This window comes from Podarcis gaigeae, assembly GCF_964106915.1.
Source record: "Podarcis gaigeae genome assembly, chromosome: 4".
NCBI lineage: Eukaryota > Metazoa > Chordata > Lepidosauria > Squamata > Lacertidae > Podarcis > Podarcis gaigeae.
In genome coordinates, this window is record NC_139677.1 from 48,370,539 (window position 1) to 48,395,166 (window position 24,628).

Genomic DNA, 24,628 nt, shown 5'->3' on the forward strand with positions numbered 1-24,628 from the left:
TATCAGTGATCACTGTTCCTCTATTATTAAATTGACACCTAACAGATTTATAATCAATGTAGCTCTCTTTTCAAGACTAATAGTAATATATTGTGGCCTGACACATAGATTATACCGGTACCTTTGATCCAGTTTTCACCATAGGGTGAGTTAAGAGTATTTCATTTATTGGTGTGACGGCCTGTTCTAGATGGGGTGGCATTCTCCCTAAAGAAGTAGGCACATAGCTTGGGGGTATTCCTTAACCCACTGTCATTAGAGGCCAAGGAAGCCTCAATGACAAGGAGTGCCTTTTTCCAGCCACGGCTATTCTTGGACCAATATAGTGTGGTATCAGTAACTTTTGTTCTGGTGACCTTGCATTTGAATTACTGCAGTGTATTAATGTAGGATTACCTTTGAAAATGGTCTGGCAGTTGCAGTTAGTGCAGAATGCAGCTGCCAGGGTATCAACAGGGCTAGCAAGATGTTAGAATGCAACATTGCTCCTTAAATCACAGAACTAGCTGTCAGTAAGCTACTGGGCCCAATTCAAGATGTTGGTAATGGTCTAAAAAAAAAAACGGTAAAGGACCCCTGACAGTTAAGTCCAGTTGCAGAAGACTCTGGGGTTGCAGCGCTCATCTCGCTTTACAGGCTGAGGGAGCCGGCGTTTGTCCGCAGTCAGTTTTTCCGGGTCATGTGGTCAGCATGACTAAGCTGCTTCTGGCGAACCAGAGCAGTGCACGGAAACACCAATTACCTTCCCGCCGGAGTGGTACCTATTTATCTATTTGCACTTTGACATGCTTTCAAACTGCTAGGTTGGCAGGAGCTGGGACCGAGCAATGGGAGCTCACCCCATCGCAGCGATTCAAACCGCCGACCTTCTGATCGGCAAGCCAAGAGGCTCAGTGGTTTACAAAACCCTAAATGGCTCAGGGCCCAAGTAGCTAAAGAAGTGCCTCCTCTAAGCCAACTGACTCAATGTATGGATTGGGTTATTATAGACTGCTACTTTGTGAATATTTTAGTTTTGTATTTTTTTTATCACAAATGTAATTTTGTCCTTTATCCTTGGTTGTACATTGCCCTGGACTCTGTTCAAGGAAGGGAGATAAATACAATAAATATAAATAAATAAAACTATGTTCAATTATAGAACTGTTAAAACAGAAATATAACAAGAAAAGATCACAAATTGCCATATAACAGAGTCCATAAAAGCTATAGAGTCTACCCTCAGTAAAACTGTACAAAAATTAATGATACCCAAACTATAAATGATGATACCTGTATTTCCCTTCAATGAAAAAAAACTGCAAGGGAAACTTGTAATTAACTGACTCCTCCAATAGCATTTGATTTAATGCCATAAACCTGCAATTCCTCTTGATCATTGTGTAACCTTGAGGACTCAAACAAGATGACCGCTCTATGCCTTCCACTTAAAAGACGATCCATCCACCCCTTTTCACTCCCAGCTTTTTGTCCACATGTGTTAACTACCAATTGCTCTTTGGGCAGCCTTTGTATTTATGACTGAGGCAGAATTATCAACCTTTAAGCTTACATATAAATTAGGTACTCTGCTCTATGTTGAGGTTGTGGTGGTCTTTAGTTAAAAAACAACAACTAAAAAACCTTTAGTAATTTATGAAACCAAAACCTTTTTAAAAAAAATCAGTATATGCACTACTCAACAATATGTACTTCTTCCTCAATGCTCTTGCAATTCTTGAAAATGCACGTACAAAAAATGCAGAGGTTTTTTTTTAAACAAAACTGTTTTCCAAGGTAAAGGTCACCTGTATTACAACACTGGTTTTATCTGGATTGTGCTATAATTTCAGAATGATTTCAATTAATAAAAATGTCACTATAAATCATAGGACAAGAGCAAAGAAAAAAGCAGATGCTGGATGGGACAAGCTAAAGGTCTATGATGGAAAAACTGTGATTGCAAGCACGTTGCTGTACCTGATTGCATCCTCACAGCTCCCACTAAGACCTCATTCTGAGAAACAATATGATTGAATTATACCTGGGAGAGAGAGAAAGGGTGCAGTGACCTTACTGCAGACTCCTTATCTCCACCGATTTTTCATAATAGTAAAGATTTAGTCGAAGAAAAATTTACAGGCCATGTGATTTCTGCTGCTCTCTCCCCCTGCTGTGATTGAAGCAGTCATAAGATGTTGCAGCTCGCAACACGATGGCAATCTTCATCATGTGAGCAGGACCTCTCAGAGCAAAAGTTATTGAAGCACAAAGTACTATTTGTCCTTATGGAGGAATAACAGAAAATACCTGAGACCTATTCTCCCAACCTGTGTAACTTCAGTGATTTTCTTTTATATGGTATATTTGCAGAACCTGGCTACGAGGCAATATTCAGGGGGTTTTTGTCAAGTAAATGGAGAGACAGAGTAGTAGTGACTCTGAACTAGGATGTCCAAAGTATCCTTCACATTTAAAGTCTGTACAGAGTTTTAACAGTGTCAAATGATTAAGGGAATCAGTCCAGTTCCATTACACTGCTTTATACTGATGCACACATTGCTCCTCAGGCATCAACCAAGCTAAGCTGATGATCTTTCTGGCTGCAATCATTCAACTCCCTTGCAGTCACCTCCAAAACCATCTCTTCTAAAACATCAAGGTAGTCAGATGAGGAAGATGATAACATATTATATAATAAGATATTGCACTACTATTTCATATTTCAGCATATTTGAACTAAAGTAAGGAACAATCAGGGACGCGGGTGGGTTAAACCACTGAGCCTAGGACTTGCCGATCAGAAGGTTGGCGGTTTGAATCCCCACGACGGGGTGAGCTCCCGTTGTTCGGTCCCTGCTTCTGCCAACCTAGCAGTTCGAAAGCACGTCAAAGTGCAATAGCTCCGCTCCAGTGGGAAGGTAAACGTCGTTTCCATGTGCTGCTCTGGTTCACCAGAAGCGGCTTAGTCATGCTGGCCACATGACCCGGAAGCTGTATGCCAGCTCCCTTGGCCAATAAAGCAAGATGAGCACCGCTACCCCAGAGTCGGTCACGACTGGACCTAATGGTCAGGGGTCCCTTTACCTTTACCTTTTAACGAACAATCCTACACTTACTTTCCAAGTTCACATTCTGCTATAGGCAATTTTGTGGACCGAGGTCTCTGTGCCTTCAGTTTCAGTGCATACCAAAACTCTCCATGCTTCTCTGACAGGAATACAACACTGAAATGAGAGATGTAAGTAGTTGTGACTAAAATGACTTTGCTGTGCACAACAGTTCTAAAGGTTGTAGTGTTCTGTGAGGGCTGGGGCCATTTGTAAAGGTGGTGGAAAAGCCCATCACAGAACCGTTATTCTCATTACTTCCCTCAACTACTACCAGGTGGGAGGGGGAGGGGATCACAACAAAAAGAAATGGGGATCAGTAATAGTAGTAGTAGTAGTAGTAGTAGTAGAAGAAGAAGAAGAAAGCAAACATTGAAACAGCTGTCCCTTTATTGGCCAATAGATGAGGCCAGGGTGGTTGTTATTCTGCCATGATGTTCTGTGGGAGCAGCCGCTCAGTGGCCTTTGAGTGGAGTATGCATTCCCTCAATTTTGAAGATGGAGCCAAATGCCCATTGCGGCAGGGTGGGGTGGGGTGGGAGAAAGAAAGCTCCTTGCAGCTGACTGATAGATGGAGCCAATCTGGTCTTCCCCTTGCCATGATGCTCTATTAGACATGACTTCATATTAGAAGCTTAGTTAAGCATCCGATAAATAAGTGACTTAAGAGTTTGGCAGAGTTCAGTAGTCTGGTTCAGCTGAAGACTATGAATACATGCTATAAGGCAGGAACCAAGATCAAAAGGTCAACAGTCTTATTGTTTCTAATTATTACACCGTAGCCTCACTCAGGTTTCCGTCGTGATTAGACATCTTTAATTTAAATGCCCTCTATATTCATTAAGCTTTAAATTATTTTTAGTTCACAGGACTCTTGAAACAAAAGTCTTGGATCACATCATTTATAGTAAATAACATATGGAAAATAATTTAGCTATCAATCTGAAGTTAACATTAATATTGAAAAGGCAGCATGAGAAAGCAGCTCCAACTACAGAAAATGACTAAATCCATTCTTCATTTATAAGTCAGTTCTGCTCAGCGAAGTGCAAGCTTTATTAAAATGATGTTTCATGGGAAAAAGTAGAATAAAGGCAATTAAATAATATTGCTAAAGTGACAAGAAGGACGATAGATCTAATGAAACTCTGTTTTAGCAGCCACTACTGTAGATCTTACCTTCCATCCGACGCTCCAGTAACAGCTGGAGAGTACTTTACTTCATAGTGAAATGTTTCTTTTGGCTGGAGAACAAGGCTTCTTTCACCACTAAGTGTAACAGGATCTATTAGTTCCACTTCTAATTCCAGAATATCAGCTGTGGGATTGGTTACAGGAATTCCAATGCAAACAGTATCCTAGAAAAGAAAAAAAGACCATGTGTCCTTAGCCTTTACCAAACATGTCAAGAAAACAATGCTTATTTGAAACAGTTCGCTTTACATCCACTTTGCCAGATCTGTTTGCTGAATGCATCATCACAGTGGTGAAAGCGTATCCACAGAGTCCACAAGAGAATGAAAGAAATTGCCACAAAATGGTACAAGCATACAGCAAGAGGTGTTCAAGCCTGAGGCCATCTACCTGTCAGGAATATTTGTGGGTACTGAAGAAATAACAACCCATGCTAAAAAAAAACTCCTGACTTTTGTGCTCATGAGATATTCCATGGGGACCTCACATAAACAGGCATTATTTCAACCAGGAGAGATGCCAAATAAGTGCTTCTATAGTTGCTTCATCACAACAAGTGCTAGGAAGCTCAGTACCATTCCAAACTCAGAAAATCAGAGGATGGAGGAAATCAATTCATCTCAATATTAAACCCAGTTACAGAATTCCCTTTTGACTCATTGCTAGGCCAAACATCAAGTGAGAGTATGCACAATTTCACAAGCCTTGATACAATTCAGATATTTGATATGATTTTACAAGATGAAAAAAGGTTTGTAATAGGTGAAAAGTAGCCTCAAGTTTAGTTTTACGGTCGATTAACACATGCCTTTTCATCAGTTGAGATAGATGGGTATATAAAATCACCTCAATACAGAACAGCTCCAGTCTTCCTGAGCTTTATCAGAAAATCCGGGCAGGGCGGGAGGTTGGGGGGCTCAGGGTTTTTCTGAGACCTCTCAGAAAGACCAGGCTCAGTCCAAATGCTGGTGCCTGCTTTTCCCAGCAATGCCTGCCATTGGCTTCCCTCCTTCTGCTTCTGGGATTTCTGGAATCTTTAATTCCTCCTAGTTTAATGGACTGGGCACAGAGGCATTAAAACTACAGATCCCAACACCCTTGGTGGTGATGAAGGAGTCTGAGATGCATCATAAGAACACAGGGAAGTTTAGGAGGGTTCTAAACATTTAAAGAGGGACGCGGGTGGTGTTGTGGTCTAAACCACTGAGCTTGCCAATCAGAAGATTGGTGGTTTGAATCCCCGCGACGGGGTGAGCTCCCGTTGCTCGGTCCCTGCTCCTGCCAACCTAGCAGTTCGAAAGCACATCAAAGTGCAAGTAGATAAATAGATACCGCTCCGGGGGGAAGGTAAACGGCATTTCCGTGTGCTCCTCTGGTTTCACCAGAAGCGGCCTGCGGCCTGCCTGAGTCCTCTCTGATAATCAAAACTAGGAAGCAAATGGATTTTATCTCACACAGTATAGCAAAATAACCTTCAATTTTTGTTCTCAGCCCTCATTACTTAGCAAAAGAAATAAATAAATGATCACAACACCATAATATTTGTTTTAGAAATATGCTGCAAAGGGAAGATCCAGTCCTTTCATTGAGATGCCCCTATAAACAAATTAAACACTACACCAACAGTGCTGAAGATAGTTCTGTGGAAAATATGGATCATTCTATTTATGTATAGTATAATAAAACAGGATGGGGTGGGGTATGTGTGTAAATAAATGAGAAAGATAACAATAATAAAGCTTAGGCAGGAAATTTACTGCCTTACAAGGAGTGTGGTAGATCTTTGCCTGCTGCCCTTCATAAGACCCCTTGCATTTACAGAAAATGGCAATTTAGACTAAATATGCATTTAAAGCATTTAATGTTTTACAGATGGCAGAGTTATATCCACCTAAATCATTCGATAGCCTTGAATCAATAAGACACATTTTAAGGTTGCAATGAAATACTTTAAGGCTCAGATGAATCATTTTACTGCTGTAAACAAATTTTAGAGTCCCATTAACTTTTTACCACTAAGGGCTTCATAGCAAAACCTTGTAAAAGGAGCTTAAGCCGAGAGTTAAGAAACAATTCATTATTTTTAAAGAAATCCTGTTTGATGAACCTGGCAAGAGTCTAAACACTTGCTAACATCTATGAGCAGAGGAATGCTACTCTCCAGATACATTAACAGGAGGAAGATCAGATGGAGCAGAGGTGCCTTTTCCCTTACAGAAGAGGACCTGCCCTACACACAGATGGTCCCACAGGTGCTGAGCTGGTGCTGGTGGTTATTTCACAGGTAGGAGCCAGTGTTATGTCCCCAAAATGAGCATTCTGGGGAATGGGGAGAATAGAGACAGCATTGGATTCACTGAACCCAAGGCCCTTTCAGTTGCTGAGGAGAACCCAGGAGTTCTATGCCAGCCTGGATCTGGTGCACGTAATCTCACCGCCACATTGTAGCCAATGAAATGAAGCCCATGAAAAACAAGGTTTTCAGTTGGTGTAATAATCATAAACGAAGCAAAGCAGACAAATTTCAACCGTGCTACTAGGATTGTTGAGTGAAGCTTGAAAATATCATACTTGTCAGGGGTTTTAGCTAATGCACCTGGAAGCTCTTGATGAATACAGTGGTACCTCGGGTTACATACGCTTCAGGTTACATACGCTTCAGGTTACAGACTCCGCTAACCAAGAAATAGTGCTTCAGGTTAAGAACTTTGCTTCAGGATGATACCAGACATAGTGCTCCGGCAGCGCGGCAGCAGCAGGAGGCCCCATTAGCTAAAGTGGTGCTTCAGGTTAAGAACAGTTTCAGGTTAAGTACGGACCTCCAGAACGAATTAAGTACTTAACCCGAGGTACCACTGTACTAGGGATACTATGAGCTGGAGAAGGGTGGAAATGTTGGGAAAATATTGTTACCTTTGTATCCTACTTGTGGGTTTCCAAACAGGATGCATACTTGATGGGTTTCTGGCTAGATCCAGAGGAGCTCTTAGGTAGGGTTGCCATATTTCAAACAGTGAAAATCCAGACAGAACAGTTGAGCTTTTTTTAGTTTTGCTCAAAAATTCACAAAATGTTTGGCAAGTCCACAAAAAATAAGTTTTTGAGCTATTTTTAAGAGAAATTGCCAAAAACGACGCTGCCGACATGGGTTGCCATATGTTCAGATTTTCCCAGCCATTTTTGCAATTTCCGCCTGACTCCAGTATTCTGGATATGTCTGGGAAATTCTGGACGTATGGCAACCCTATCTTAGACGTTTTTTCACACTGCTCTAGACCCTTTGGGGTTTTAAGCTGCATGCTTATAACTTTAATATTTTCCAGCTATCAATAAATAAACCAAGTGATAAGGTAATTGGCTCAGGAACATGTGTGTCGGGAAAGCAGCAAAGCTGTCTCACATTTTCTTCCACTTTTGAAGTAATTATAGAATTTCGGAATGCTCCAGTTTTCTGCATATATTAATTAAAGAACTGCTTCACAAAGAAAGTGTGGTCTACACAAATTGTTAATATCTCTGCATCTGCCAACATTCAGCTCCTTCATAAGTGGTCCTCATTTAGCATGTTTAATTGAACTCCTATTAAATTTTATATGGAATATTTCCCCAACATTTGGAAAGCAGAGACCTTTTCCTATGCATTCTTGCCCCTTAGGGCTTAATTGCAAAGATTCCATGCAAAGTTGTTACAGTGTTAATATTGTAGTTAAATTCCACTGGTTGTTATCTAAACTACAGAAGTTTGTGTGAGGAAGCATTAGAAAGCACTCAACATATTACTCTTTGCCACTGAAAACATAATACACTGCAAACTTATTCACAAGTGTGTTTTTTAAATAACAGATGGAGTGAAATATAGAGTTTTTAGAAATATCATTGAATTGCTAAACATATCTTCAAATACGTATGTTGCAAAGGACTCTTGAACTGTCTCTTTACCCCCCTGGTCATTGTCCTAAAAGAAAGCCTGTAAAATAGGGTACAACAAAATTATATTTGAAATAACTTAGGAATCTAGGTTATAAATATATCTAATATATATATATATATATATATATATATATATATATATATATATATATTGATTTGAGGCCTTGTTGCAATAAGGTATCATTCAATTACTAAGAAGTAGTGAAGACCATAGAATTACAGGGGTGAAAAGGAGCGAAGGTTCATCTAAGCCAGGTCAACTCTCTGCCTCAGGAAGGAGTTTTTCCTTCCTTAGTCAGCAGTTTCAATACATGGTTTTCCATAGCACCTGCACAATGCTGCAACAACATTTTATATTGCTATAGTAATTAACTTTGTACTAATGTAAAGAAATGTGGTAAAATTCAAGCAACTTTTTGAAAAATAGTATATCAAAATCTGCATCCAACAACAGGAAATTTGCTGAATAACCAAACTGTTGATGCTTTGCTCATATTAAGAACTCCTGCTGAGCAAACACAATGATGAGGATTTTTTTCCCCTTCAAAAAACAAACTGTTATTTCCCTAGCATTATCTCCCACCCAGCCCTAGTTGTTTTAAACCTTATGATGCATTTAATTTAGCTTTCAGAAAAAATGCTTAAGCCCAGAGCAGTTCCAGACACTGAAAGAGAGTTACTGCACATTTATGTCAGTGAAACAAAACTTGTCTCCATCTTATTCAGCAAATTAGTTGTTGAATTTCAGATAGCATTTCAACACACACCAGGTTTTATGGAATTGTCTCTACCACTGCTTTAAATCTACTTTCAACTACATTTATTTATGCAGTATTCAATGGGATGATTTTATGTTTAAAGCTTACAGAAAGCACTGAGCTAATGACAAATTAATAAAAAATGTTCTGCTATTTGACATGTTAGGCAACTCATTTTCATGAACATTAACACACGTCTAACCATTCAATGAATAGCCCTCTGCTGACCATTTTTCAGTCTTCCCAGGTTTATTTGAAGACAGTAGATATTTTATGATCTACACTAGCCACCTAGTGATGCACCAGAGAATTGATTAATGTAGTATTTTGCAGCGACTGTGTACATATCAAATATTTTCACACTAGACATAGCTGTTTATTCTCCTTTTGATAGTTACTTCTTATGATCCGTCAAGATGATCTGAACAAATTTATTTTCTATACAGAGCTTTTAGTTAGAATGATTAACAGCAGCCTTCTCAAAGTTGAGATATTTGCTCATCAGCCACCCTACCATTGTTGTTTCACAGAACGCTGCCAGGTGTTGAGAAGTGCACAATTTCTACAAATGAAAATCCACCTTTAAGATGTGGTTCTCAACTCCGAGAAACATTATTATTATAAATATACCAACTCAATTTGAAGTTTATGAGAAAATGTCCTCTCATTTAAAGAGACAAAAATAAACATGTATTACTTTCTCTACATCCATAATGACATGCTCTGTAACTATACTGAATAGGTGTACATTTATAAAGTTATCAGTAGGACTGTCACTTAGTTTAATGTGAAACCAATTTATTAAGTAACAATTAGCCGAACCCAGCAAGAAAAAAATCCTTAAGCAGATGGTTTAACGTGTCCATTCCTTAGAAAGGTTCAGTGCTGCATGTACAGTGGTACCTTGGATTAAGTACTTAATTCGTTCTGGAGGTCCGTTCTTAACCTGAAACTGTTCTTAACCTGAAGCACCACTTTAGCTAATGGGGCCTACTGCTGCCGCTGCACCGCCAGAGCACGATTTCTGTTCTCATCCTGCAGCAAAGTTCTTAACCCGAGGTACTATTTCTGGGTTAGTGGAGTCTGTAACCTGAAGCGTATGTAACCCGAGGTACCACTGTACATCCCCTTGTAAGGCTCGGGGGCGGGGGGGAGAGACACCAGACCTAGAGGGAGGAGTAGAGAAAACTAATAATATCAACACAAGAATTCAACACAATAAAATCGCAGATAGCCTAGAGCTGTAGAGCAGAGGATAAAACTTTGAACCAGCAGACTAAAAGAAAGAAACAACGGGAAATGAATAAAAAGCATTAAAAACAAACACAGAGTGGAGGTGGGAGGTGGGGGATTCTCCATAAGAACCTTGTATAGTCTAAAGGGAAAAGAAGAGAAAGTAAATGAATTAATGGACAAATAAATCAAGTAGCTGTTGTTTGCTGAAAACAGAAATAAATGAAGAAATAGATAAACAAATCACACCAAAAGCTTTACCAATGAACCAAGGGAAAGGGAAATGATCCTGTACTGACCTCTCCTAAAAGTTTGCAAACTAACACAAAATGGAAAAAAAGAAGAGAGGGAAAGCACAAATTGATACAAGGGCTGTTTTTTAATTGTTAAGAAACAGAAAATGATTGGGAAGGATGCCAACAGTTCACTGCTCTTATAAATGCCTTGATTTCCACGTCAAAAATATGGGCTCTTGGCTGACCCTCAGGTGGCAGGCCCACCCGTCTTCCCCAGGACAACAGGAGCTGAGGTGAATAGTTCTGAAGTTCCTGCCTGGCTCACTAAGTCCCTGGCTAGCGACATGCAAAGCAGAGCTTTCCAAACTCTTCCATGTTGGTGACACACTTTTTAGACATGCATCATTTCATGACACAGTAATTCAGTTTTACTAGCAAACTGGAGGTTAAACTAACCCCTTTCCAGCCCCAGGAGGAACATGGGGAATGTTTTCGCAATACACCTACACACTGCAGTCAACATGTTGCATGTTGCGACACACGGTTTGGAAAGCTCTTCCCCAGAGGCTGTGGGGGGAAGGAGAGAAGTCAAGATAAGCCACTGTTCCTGCCTCTTCCACCAGAGGGAGCTTCCAATGGATCAGAGTCACTTTAATAAACAGCAGGAACTCTTAAATTCTCAAAACGTACACCAGATCCAATCCAGTATATACTGAATTATTTTGGAGGCAAGAAGGATTTAATAAAGCAAGTAGACTTTGAGACCCTCAGGGCTGTTGGCTACCCTGCCAAGGCTGCTAAACTACAAAATGATTTATATAACCATTTAAATTTCATGTTGTTTTTACAACCTATGGTCACACAATAAAATTCTGCTACAAAAGCTACAGATCAGAGTATATGGAGCTAAATCATCATTCAAGGGGGGCTAAGGTGAGAAAATGAGAAAGATGAATCCTGGATCTAGTGTCTAGGATCCAGAATGGTCCAAACAGGAAATGAATTCAGGGGAAAATAGAGTGAGGGGAGAGTTTAAAATTGAAATAGTGCATTCTGAACCTCACAAGGAAATAAACAGAAAAGAAGGGGCAGAAGGGTGTGTGTGAAACCATATAAATAATACACCTAAACTGTTCAGGCCCAAGAAGGCTGGTGGTTCAGAGAAAGTGGCCAAGAGCAGCCTAAAGAACAGAAAATGGGACCTACCCAAAGCAAGAAATTAATCCCCTTAAAAAGATGGCAAAAATGTAAGCAGGCCTTCAGAAGCCTCAGAACATGCAAAAATCTATTAGCTAAACTGGAAACTAAGCAAAAATAATATTAAGCAAAGAAGTGAATGACCTCTAGCACTGGCTACTGGGTCCTTTGAAACCCCCATTAATTATCTCTACTTTTCTGCATTCTACTTTTCCTCATTACAATTCAATTATGTATTGGTAAATGATAGTCATGGAACAAACACCTGCAAAAGCAGTTTTCCATTGTTTTAGAGGATGACACGATCCCAAGTCTTACTGGGGCACAGGGAGACTCATGAAGATCATCCAGTGCTGCTAGCCACATCCAGTAACAGATCTTGTACTTTATCCACACTGGGGTCTTAGTGCAACTACAGCATGGTCATGATTCTGCTTCTCAAACTCCAGACAGATATTTCTTCCCTCAAGACAGACATTCAAGCCTACTTCAGGCATGAGGAGAATTTCGCGACCAAACTTTCCTTACATTCCTTCTGGGGTAATCATATTTACAAGCACATAGATTTGCTTCCCAAAATTTAGCTCAGTAACAGAGATGGTTTTGTTGGGTTTCAATTGTTGTTTTGTGCGTGCCATTCCAATGCTTATTTACTAGAGTGGTCTTTTTTGTACTTGGGATTAACCAACCCATTGTCTCAGTACACACATCAGAAAGCAGAAGCAAACATGGTGTTGAGAAAATATATTGGCATGGCTATCCCTATATAGTATTTTACCATGCAAACTGCAGCCCTCCCCACAATGTGAGCTTGTATGGAGAGAAATTAAATGGAAATTGGCCCTTACTGAAATTTGCACTCCTCATTTTCAAAAGTTAAGCACATCTGAACATCCTCTCAACAAACACATTTTGTTTGCTTTTTCACGCACAGCATGATCACTTATTATTAATATTTTAACAGCACATTTCAAGAACGACATACATTCTTAGAGAATGCTTTCAAAATTGCACATAGGAAGTAGGTATTTTTGTTTTGTTTTTTCCATTTCTTCCTGAATAGCTGTACTATTTTCTCTTACTGTCAAAGAGAGTGCAATGGTTTGCATATTAAAACAAACACCTTTCTGTTTCAGCTGCAGATGTGGGCTGCTGGGCAGCTTATATAAACAGATACTAAATTTCCATAATGCATTAATGACTTAAACCTGCCAAAATAAAGCCATAATTGGAAAATACCTGTAAAACAGCAAACTGTCAAACTATCTGTCAGCTATTTTTATGCTGTCTGATAAAAATCTGGCTGCTGTTGAAGGCACAGACACACCAACACAGATCTTTAAAAGCATGCCATCACTGGAGTTCTTCAGAACACCATGATCTCATTTAGCAGGATTATTGGGTTTATGACCTGCGGTTTCCCAATTCTGAACACTGTACGCTCCACTGTGAGTTTTGATTTCAGATAAACACCAAGTCACATTTAATATTATTCTCATTAACACTTGCTCTCCTCCACTCTTTTCATACAGAAACTACCTCCTTAATTTTGAGCATTTTTCCTGGGTCTGATATCTTTTAGGAAGGCATTCACTGTACGTTGACTTCAGCTCCTAAACCTCCATCTGTATGGTGAAAATTTTCTCCCTCGTTTCTAAAAGTGGGGCAAATCAATCTGTGCTGAAAATCAGGACTAGGTCATATACTCTGCAAGAAGAGCTTTTAAAAGGAGAGCAACACACAGAGAGAAACAATGGTGTTGTTCAAAATGTATATACAGTAAGTAAAGTTTTTTGTTCTTACAAAGTAATACTCATACCTTAAACCAGTGTACTCTGGAGAAGAAAGCACAACTTTGTATAAAAACACCCCAAGCATGAGCTCTGACAAGCTTCAGATTACACCAAACTGACCTTAGCTATAGTCTCCAATGCACAGCTTCTACAATACATTTTACCACCTCCTTCAGTGTGGTGGGCATCAACTCCTCCTACAAGAAGGCATTAACTATCCCCTAGACCCACCCAGTCAGTCCCTTCTTGCAAGATCTTTAACAACCATGGATGACAGGAGCCGAGAGAGCATGTAAATTATCATATGAACCTATCCAAATGCACAGCAAGGAGATCTCTTTGGGCCATAAGTGAAAGTAATCTTACCAGAACAGCGCATTCAACATGTATAGTTTTTTCTGGTGCAGCTGGTATACAATTTATTTCCAGGGAAAACCAGACTTTGCTGTACGGTGCACTTTGTCCTAAACAGGTCAAGAAACAAGGAGGGCAGGGGGGAAACACAATGAATCTTGAGTATTAACTGAAGACTTCATGCAGACATGAATTCATTTCCTGTATGGAAAGCACTTATGCCCCTTAATATCTAAATTCTATAGCCTTGGATCCAAATTGCAACTTAGGGACATGCAAAGCCTTGCACTAGCTTCGTGAAATTGTTGTATTTTAAAAAATCACATCCACATTCAGTTTATATTAATATTAAGTTTTCCAGGTGACAGAGAGGGTCAAGAGGCTACAGTTCAAGACAAACAACTCTGAGGTACCCCTGGTCTCACTGAAGTAATTGCCTGATTATTTGGATACTGGCTAATATAGCCTGACATTCCAAATATTCGAACCAAAACAGCTTAATGATGGAAATGTTCAAGAACCTAATGTCATTTATTTACATAGCCATGTATTTGAGATACATTTTTCACTTACATTTAGAGTACAATACAACAAGCCAAGAGTTTTGTCCATCTCCTTTAAACAAAGTCATTTGTCCATGGAGCGTCCATTAATACTTTTCTCACCATCCAAAATCACTAGAGAGAATTGCTCAAGGTACAAGACCATATAATAATAATAATTTATTATTTGTACCCCACCCATCTGGCTGGGTTTCCCCAGCCACTCTGGGCGGCTTCCATGTGTTGCCAGGAGCAGAGCAGCTGAGGGTCAGAGAAAGCCCCAAGACAACCTTTGATTAACCACTTCCGCTTCCCCATCAACAGGGGGAGGAGCAGCATCAGGTAAGATCAGTGGATGACACTGCCCATGGCTCAGGCTCCACCTGTCTCATGGAAGTTCTAGGATGGGTGAGGTACTTGCTAGGGTTACAAAAAGTGAGTTAAAAGCCCAGCAGACAAGGCCAATGAAGACTCCTTGTCCCCACTACTCTACCTGAAACAGAGAGAAGTTACAACCTCCTTCCCTCTAGGTCTGCTGTCAAGGACAGGCAGGGTATAAGACTATGTATGGGAACTGGACCCATTTCTTGCCACATTAATAACTCTAGCAATTCTCCCCATCACCCCATTAACTGGATATTAGTAATCTAAAATTCTCTTCGTGACATGCAGTTGCAGTCCTTGGAAAACAAACATTAAAAGCCTTAAATTTTCAGAAGCTTTTAACAAAATCTTCTAAACATGTACTCCTTAGAAAACTGAGATCGTTGTGTTGTTGTGGGTTTTCTTTCTTTTTAATCTGCCTTAAAGCATCATGCCATCACTTTTTGTTTGGAGGTTGCAGTTCCCTAACTTCTATAAATTATTTTGCATCAGATAATTTTACATAGCTTCAGTATTGTTGCTTAAATATGTTGAGAAGTCAGGTTTGAAGTCACACAAATTTTTAGTCAACAACCTCTGCAAGTTATGCTATTCGTATATCAATGTTTCTTGATTGAAAACGTAAGAATCTCCTTATGTTTGTGGCTTGGAGCTACACCAAAAGTAACATTCTCTTGTTTAATCCAAAAAGAAAAACATTTTTTAATGGTAATTAAATCTAACATATTTATTTCAGAATGTGACACTGACACACACACACACACACACACACACACACAAACTTTGTATGACATTTATATTTAACTGGAAAAGGAGAGATGCCTTACAGGATCAGACCACAGTCTGCCTATCTACTGTTTTGTTTCCCACAGTAGTCAGCCAGACTCTACATGTTTATCAAGTAGACTGGTGAGAATGCAACAACAAAACATCTTCCACAGCAGGGAGCAAAACAGCTTTTGAATATAAATGGAATAAGCTTCTGTTTATCACCCAGTGTGATCTATCATCCTAGATTCTACCGTTTCATTTTTTTTTTATATAATAATTTTTATTAAAGTTTTCCAAATTAAAACAAATCAAAACAAATTAAGTCCAATCTATTGCCAATAACTAGGACTTCCCCTCCCTACCCCCTCTTGTGTTCCAAATCTTCCAAATAAGCAATTAAATTCAACAAATTCTTATCCCCAAGTTACACTCTTCATCAATAACCCAATTTATCCAAATTCTCATCCCCTAAGATCGATCTACACCCTTCCACGAGTTTCCCCCTTTCAAACATAGTACAGATGAAAATAAGATAAATATGAATAATAATTTTACAGCCTTTGGATTCCAATTTTCCCTCCCCTCTTTCCCCTTTGCGTTTCACCTATCCCTCCACTTCTAATATCTTCCTGGAGTTCCCACATTACACTATGTCCCTCCGGTTCTTTGCCAGTCTTTAATTACGGATGTCCAATCGTAGAAGGAGTCTATCAAATAAGGGCCCATTTCTTCTATCCAGGTTTTTATATCCAGGAGTAAAAACTCCAATTTTGTATCCATAAGCTTGTCAAACCTGAATATCCCAAATGTTCCCCCAGTTCTGTCCAGTTCTTGTTGTTTCCTTGTTCTTATCAATCATTCTCCTCCTTTTTATTTCTCTGTTCTCCCACAGAAATGTTCTTTTTCCAAAAGTTTCTAGTGTCTCTGCAGAGGTTTGTTATTCATGGAGCAAAGCATTGCATCATGTTCCTTTCATTTTCCAACAAATAGTTCCATTGTTTCCTGTAGTGTGTAGACCTCTGTAGACAAAATAATGTTCCATTCCTGCAGTTTCCCAGGAGATTGAAAGTTCCATTCAGCTGTTCAGATTTCCTGTGAAAAACACATGCAATGTCCCTCGGCTCCTCTAGGTGGATTGCAGTAACAAAGTTCCCTTCCAGAATCACATCCACCAGACCAAGTAGCTTGTTGACCGATATTTAAAACAGTTTGTATTCAATTTGTAACAAATATAACCGGCAAAGTCCTCATAACAAAGTCTCTATTTTAATCTTCCTTTTTGACAGCTCTTTGACAGCTGTCAAAACCTCCATCACTTTTCTCCAGGCAGTTTCACGAATCGCTCCAGGGATTCCGGGGGGGTTGCTTTTTTTAAAAAAAACAATTCCACTTTTCTCCTCCAGCTCAATCTTATAATTTTCCCTCGCGAAGTTGCTGATTCGGCAAGATAAGGTTACACTCGATCTTAGTTGTCCAGTCCTTTGTTTTGGCTCTTCTACAATTTAGGGGTGGGCTGACTTCCTTTTTTCCACCTCCCCCGTTCGCTCCGAATTTTAAAAATTTATCCCCTTTTTTTTTTTTTAGTCCATATTCCAATTACTCACGGGTTCTTCTTTAGAGCCGAATTTTCAATAGAAGAAGTCAGCGCTCTCCGCCGGATGGCATGCGGCTGCGCTCGGCAGGGATAGCAGAGAACTCAAAGCACCACGCTTCTCCCCGGCACCCGATCCGTAGCCTTTAAAAAGGCTCCTTCACGAGTCGGGAGAGCGCTAACGGTGCCAGCCGAGTCTCCATGTCCACGGCCTCAATCTGGCCGTGGTTTTTAAGGGTCCCCGCATCGCCGGTGCGGTAGGACCCAGCCCCTGCCAAGCCGGCTCCCTCCGGAGCTCGGAGGGAGCCCGCCATTCGGCGATGGCGCCGACCCGGAAGTCCCTAGATTCTACCATTTCACACCCACCTACGTGAAAATACATAGGCAACAGGAATTAGTAATTTTTTCGGGTCAGTATGTGGGTCATATAAGTTACAGGAAATGTATTGTTGGCTGAAGTACTGAAAATGAGCCAGAGGAAAGCTGTACAAACTATAGAAGAATGCAAGCTAAGTTGGAGAAAATATGTATTTGATGAAAAATAAATCATGCCTTCTTTAACAGAGAGTTGGTTAGATGGGTGAAGGAAACTAAGTGGAAATAACAGCACTTGATTTTAGGTAAGAAGTCTTTTTTAAAAAATCATAGGCCAATTAAAAAATAAATTGGAAAAATGTGGACTAGCAAGTGTGCACCTTATGTGATTTTCCTCTGGTTTGGCAAGTTGTATCCAAAAATAGCAATTAATGGATTTTTAATAATAGGTGAGAAAGTTATGCTTTATTTATGATTTAGCAAAGGGTTTAGGGCACTGGTTGTGGTAAATACATAAAATGCTTTTATTTATTATTCATCTGTTTATTGGCCTGTCTATATTCTTAGGACTTGCGTCAATCAACCTCAAAATACTAGTCTGTTTGGATGTTTAGCTTGTTTTAGACTGAACACATCATTATATAAAAGAAGCTAATTCTGCCTGCCTAATATAAGATTCAACTGGGTTGTTGTTGTCTTTTAACAATTTCAGTGTGATTATCTCAGGGAGATAATGCAATGCCACTCCAGTTTAAAATCTGAATCACCTACATGAAATAACCCCTTAAAACAAGTATTAATTTAAGTCCATTAATATTAACAATAAGACAGCCCTAATTACATAAGCATCCCTGCAATTATAGAGAACAAAAAGCTGCAATTAGGCAAATCATACTCAGCCACATACTACATGTACATTTGAGATTAATGGGTTTTCATTAGACTATTCTTTTGGAAAATACATTCTCAAACATTTCCCAGAAACTGCTAATAATGAAATAAGGCTCTGAGGGAATATATCACATGACAATAAATAGAAGTAAATATAATGTCCAACAAATTGACCAACATAATTATTTTAAAATTTGATAGACCACAATAAAGCAGCAGGTAGTAAAGAAATTTAAAATGTACAAATTTCAACTTAGTCTTCAAAAGAAAACCTGAATTAAATATTCCAGTGAATAAAACCTAGGACTAGATAAGTCTATGATCCAAGTTTCATTTTTGGTCCTTAAACTAGAAACATGTACAAAGAGATTCCAAGTTCCAAGTGATCCAATTTGTTAAAAGTTATCAGCCATTCTTGATTATTTTCTTTACAAAAGGTTTGTTTCAAGAAAATATATCATGCCGCCTTAGTGATATTATCTTCAGAAAAAAATTAAATGTTGTTATGTGGTATCATAGCAACTCAGAAAAACTACAAATATTTGTCAGTTGTGATTGCTAAAAATATTCTCTAAGAAATAATATTCCTATGTGGAATGCCTGATCCATGGCATGCAACATCAGTAAATGGACTGTGGTCAGAAAGTTGAAAAAGTTAGACATTTTCCATTAGCCATTATATCATTTTTTTTTCTTTGCAAAACATAGGCTCCTCATTTATCACAGCAGTACATAATGCATTTTTGTCTTTGTCTTATGAAATCTTTCACCAATTTGTTGGACGCGAGTGGCGCTGTGGTCTAAACCACAGAGCCTAGGGCTTGCCGATCAGAAGGTCGGCGGTTCGAATCCAGCGACAGGGTGAGCTCCCATTGCTTGGTCCTAGCTTCTGCCACCTAGCAGTTCGAAAGCATGTCAAGTGCAAGCAGATAAATAGGTACCGCTCTGGTGGGAAGGTAAATGGTGTTTCCGTGCGCTGCTCTGAAGCGGCTTAGTCATGCTGGCCACATGACCCGGAAGCTGTACGCCAGCTCCCTCGGCCAATAAAGCGGGATGAGCGCCACAACCCCAGAGTCGTTCGTGACTGGACTTAACAGTCAGGGGTCCCTTTAGCTTTACCTTATGAAATCTTTCACCAATTTGTTGGGGTTGTTTGTGTGTGTGTGTGTGTGTGTGTGTGTGTGTTTTGTAAAGGTTCTGGTATAGTTTAAATAAGATCCTTCCCTTTTCCCCATTCACTCATGCTCAGTTTGCATTAACTACTATGCCAGTTTCACCTCAATGCTATTGCATAACTTTGATCCCCAATTATGTATTTCAACCTTATGTTCTTTCTTTCACCCCTTCTCTCCATGCACTGTATAATAGTCTGCACTTCGAGTTTTTCATTTTCTCAGGGTCACTAGAAATATAGTATTATAGGCCAAGAAATAGGAATCATACTTTTCTCTACTGCAAAAGTAAAAGGAACAAAACACAGTTGTAGTAAATGTGTGACTAGTTGCATCAGTAACATATTCAAAACTAAGATGCACTGTAAACTCAAATAACAACATGTGCTGTAACAACATATAGTAAAGAGCTTTGCTTAAAATATTTTGTAAAAATATGAGAACAAATTACTGATCATTGTAAACTCAAATAACAACATGTGCTGTAATAACATATAGTAAAGAGCTTTGCTTAAAATATTTTGTAAAAATATGAGAACACATTACTGATGACAAATATACAGCGTGAAAAACTACATGGTAAATGTTATGAAATATGCATTGAAAACAAACTATCACTCTGTGTTGCAAAAAGAATTTGGATTTAGAACAAACATTTGAATGATTCAATGAAGTTTGCACCAACACAATATGAACTGAAGACTCATACATATGGTTGCTAAAACAACTAAGGGTCATGTAGCACCCTAAAGAGTAACATATTTATTGTGTCATAAGTTGTCATGAACCTCACCCCACTTTATTGGATGCATGATTGTGACTTGCAAAAAAATGACACAAAGCAATTTATTTTCAACTGAACAGTCACAAACATTACCAGGTTTCCACCCGTAGCATAGTAATGATTTATAGTTACAAACTGGTTGCGAGGACAATTTAAACTGTTCCCTGAATGAAGTATAATTTCAATGGAAAGGTTTCTATACTATTCTGATATATTATTTGGTCTAAAAAGCCTCAAGTTTGATTACTGGCAATAGTGTTTTAAATACAAACAAGCAGTTTGTATTTAACCTAAATAAGTATGTTTCTCAAAACAACAAAAGACTAGTCAGCTTATATCCAGGCAGTATGCATTATTTAAAAAGGCACATGGTTTAGTGTATAAAATATGCATTTCACTGAAAAATGAATGATGATACAACATCCATACAGACTGATAATGAAATTACCCATAATAAAAAAACCTACCAGTGTTTGCTGCATTGGCTTTTTTCGGTAGTGCTCCTGATAATTTCTGAGGGATCTGTACACCATCTGTCTTCTGTTGCTGTTCTCCATCTTCAGCAGCAAATACAATTACACCTGAAACAAATAGTTACCAGATGTTCTATTAATCAAGGTATTCATTTCATAAGATGGTCTGAAACCCTCATGCCGGTGTACACGCAACCCTGCTTATCAGACAAAATCCATGTTTTTAGCTTAAATGAATTTTTGTATTAGATATTTCATTTTGGAGAAATACCTGGGGCCTTCAAATACGGACCATGGCTTAATAAGCTTTCAGTAAATGACATCCCTTTTCCAGTTCAAATTTTAAGGCCTGACCCCCAAAGCAAACATAATGTTGTTAACCTGTTAGACATAGTTAGATATTGGATATTGTTAGATATTATATATAGTTAGATATTGGAGAGCCAGTGTGGTGTAGTGGTTAAGAGTGGTAGTCTCATAATCTGGGATACCGGGTTCGCGTCTCCACTCCTCTACATGCAGCTGCTGGGTGACCTTGGGCCAGTCACACCTCTCTGATGTCTCTCAGCCCCACTCACCTCACAGAGTGTTTGTTGTGGGGGAGGAAGGGAAAGGAGAATGGTAGCCGCTTTGAGACTCCTTAAAGGAAGTGAAAGGGGGGGATATCAAATCCAAACTCCTCCTCTTCTTCTTCTTCTTCTTCTTCTTCTTGGGGGGCTGTGCTCCTTTCAACACCACACGTGTGAATTCTGCCCCACCTTTCTATTGTCAATTGTGGTTAAGCAAAGTTAATACCTTCTATTTTTCCCTGTTGTAAAATTTAGGAATTTTATGGAAATCATTCTCATTTACCCTTTGCAACAGAAAAGTCCCTAGTGAATATGTCAACTTTTGGAAATCTCATTCTGAAATCTAAAGAAGATGAAGTGAGCACCTAGGCTCCAGTTTGAAGGTAGGAGACTTTTACAGGTAAGCTATGTAGACTAATTTTTACATGAAAGCAGGACTACAATGAAAAATCAATTACAAAAGAATTTGGAATTTTAAAAGGGGATTTTTAAGCAAACAAATAAAACTGAATATTGTATTGCTTCCCTTTTCAGCAGTAAAGTAAAAACTCAAAAAAGAGGGGGATATAACTTAATGTCATGTAAAACAGAGTAAAAGACACAACGCAATATGCAAAAGAAACCATATTCATATTTCTTTGCCCAGCCACATTTAGCCAGAATATTAAAAATCTTCGTATTGCCTAATTATTAGAATGGATCCAGATGTCTATGCTCAGCATAGACAATTGAAATCAGTGGAACAAATTAGTCATGACTTACTTAAGTCCCGCTATTTTCATTTTTTCATTGTTACTCTAAGCATGACTGAGTCTTGATGCAATCCACTGCAGAATTCAGTATAAAGTTGTCAGGGAGAAAAATGGGGGAAACCTCTGTTTGAAACTCCTGTTAATGGAAGGAGACAGTTCTGGACTAGATAAGAGATGGGCAAAAGGTAGATCAGGATTTACTGGTAGACCTATTGATACCTTGCAGTAGGTTGGCAAGGATTTTGGACTCCCAAGTTTCATAACAGCACGAACAAGTTAAGACCTCCTCACTAAATTAGACTGCTCAAGTAAGGAAATCTTGGGGCTACCACGAATAGGATTTTTGTATGGAAGGACTGTGAGCTCAGCTCAGTTATGATACTCAAAACAAATCCCTGTGCTCAGCTGCTGAAGGAGCAGCCCTTTAATAGGTTATTGTGTTGTTTAATCAGTGAAATGCCTCTTTGGCTGCGATAACTGTAGCAAAAACAGCAGAGAAAGCCTTGACTCTGAGCATGCTCTCTTCTTTCTTTGCTTATAGTCAAAGACAAATTGGCATAAATGGCACAATGCTAGACTAGTTCAGCATTCCTTCAGGAAAGTGAAAATTCAAATTGCCTTTGAATTAGGATAAATCAGGTGGCGCTGTGGGTAAAAGCCTCGGCGCCTAGGGCTTGCCGATGGAAAGGTCGGCGGTTCGAATCCCCGCGGCGGGGTGCGCTCCCGTTGCTCGGTCCCAGCGCCTGCCAACCTAGCAGTTCGAAAGCACCTCCGGGTGCAAGTAGATAAATAGGGACCACTTACCAGCGGGAAGGTAAACGGCGTTTCCGTGTGCAGCTCTGGCTCACCAGATGCAGCTTTGTCACACTGGCCACGTGACTCGGAAGTGTCTCCGGACAGCGCTGGCCCCTGGCCTCTTGAGTGAGATGGGCACACCAACCCCAGAGTCTGTCAAGACTGGCCCGTACGGGCAGGGGTACCTTTACCTTTACCTTAGGTAGAGCTTAGATTTTGAATTGCAATGTTATTAAAAGTGGATTGTTGAGGAAGGAGAAAAACTTTTCTAATTGATACTTTGAAAAAACAGAGGTCAGTGATGCATAATTTCATTAGCAGTTAGCTGTGTCTTGTGGAATCATGCAGTAATTATCTCATACTTACAATGTAGCACTAGGTTAAAACCTACCTTGAAATTTTCCGCGTTTCCATGGGAATACAGTCAGAGTATATGCAGCTGTGTCACCAGGTTCTACGGTGAGAATTGGGTCACCACTGACAATTGGAAGATCTGAAGATACCTAGTATGACAAAAAAGCAGCAGCAAAACCAACAATGGCAAAGGCAGCACTGTCAAGATAATGTCGAAAACGTAGCTCTTAGCAGTGAGTTCAAGTACAAATATTACTACATTTCTCTTAATCTTTCCTACAGTGCTTAATTGACTATAGAATGAAGGGAACACTTTCTGCTGTGCTCTTTCAAATGTATCAGAGTTAAAATTTGGTACTATTAATCAAGTGAAGGTACATTAACTCCTTGAAAGATTCCTTCTGACCAGCTACTGAAAATCAGGACCTCTGTTTTGTGCCACGTTCACTAAACACTTAGGCAGGGGTGAATTTGTGTAAAATGGCAGGCTATCTCGTAGCTGTGCTGGCCAGGGTGGGAGGTAGGGATGAGTAATATATTTATTTTCACCCCAGCATTCTTTGAGTGTAGGGATGGAGGGAATCCTGTCCATTGAAACAAATGTTATAGGCAATTACCCACACCAGCTCCTGGTTGGCATAGGTAATAAGCCCAATCCCATTGCCTATCACAGCAATAAAGAGACTTTGGATCCAGCAGATCCAAGGCTGTTTCTGCCCTATCATCATCTTGTCTCAAGAATACCCCTTTTGAGGCCTACCACTGGCAATGGAACTACATCTATGGAGCTTTCTGCCTTGACAACAGATGCCACCACCAGCACAGAGGCATCTCTGCCCCATCCTAACCCCCTGTGGATATGGGGAAGGGGAGTAATGGTTACCTCTTCATCTAAGGAGCTATGTTAACAAGGCAGTACTGCCTAAGAAGCAAACATGAGATGAAATGCAGGGGAAATGTGCTGAAGTGAGATTGAGTAAAGTAAAGTAAAAATAAACCAATCAGATACTAGGGTGGTATCTACCTGGGAATAGGAACAATGCTCAACCATTAATCTCAGATTTCATTAAGGCTCTAGTGTGGTTAAATATCAGCAATACATTTAACTACATTTAAAGCATTAGGGGGATTGAATATTTGTGCATATCTCCTCTGCTTTTCACACAGCTACTGACAAGAGGAGAAACCAGAGCCTGCTTCTTTTAGCAGACAGCAATAAGGAAAGCAGCCAAATTCTTCCAGGCTTAGCTGAGACCAGCTGTTGACAACAGGGGGCCTTCACCTCACCACTGGCATCAGCTGCGCACAGACAAGGAAAAATTAAATATAAAAATAGTTTGAGGGATTTTTTTAAAGTATATATATTGCTTCACAATATTTTCTAGAATTTTTAAACCAACTAAAACATTATGTATACTGATTAAATTTCTTTCAGGGTGCATATAATATCA

General features: G+C 39.4%; 1 protein-coding gene across 1 annotated transcript in view; it reads right to left on the reverse strand.

Annotated features, from left to right (window-relative positions):
• CFAP47 (cilia and flagella associated protein 47) overlaps window positions 1–24,628 on the reverse strand; it is a 185,418-nt gene that overhangs the window by 60,325 nt on the left and 100,465 nt on the right. Inside the window, exons 49-53 of the mRNA XM_083734113.1 lie at window positions 23,215–23,326; window positions 20,702–20,815; window positions 13,797–13,894; window positions 4,269–4,447; window positions 3,099–3,206 (exon numbers count right to left, since the gene is read on the reverse strand). Coding sequence (XP_083590239.1) covers window positions 3,099–3,206; window positions 4,269–4,447; window positions 13,797–13,894; window positions 20,702–20,815; window positions 23,215–23,326 — 611 coding nt within the window. The remainder of the gene's footprint in view (window positions 1–3,098; window positions 3,207–4,268; window positions 4,448–13,796; window positions 13,895–20,701; window positions 20,816–23,214; window positions 23,327–24,628) is intronic.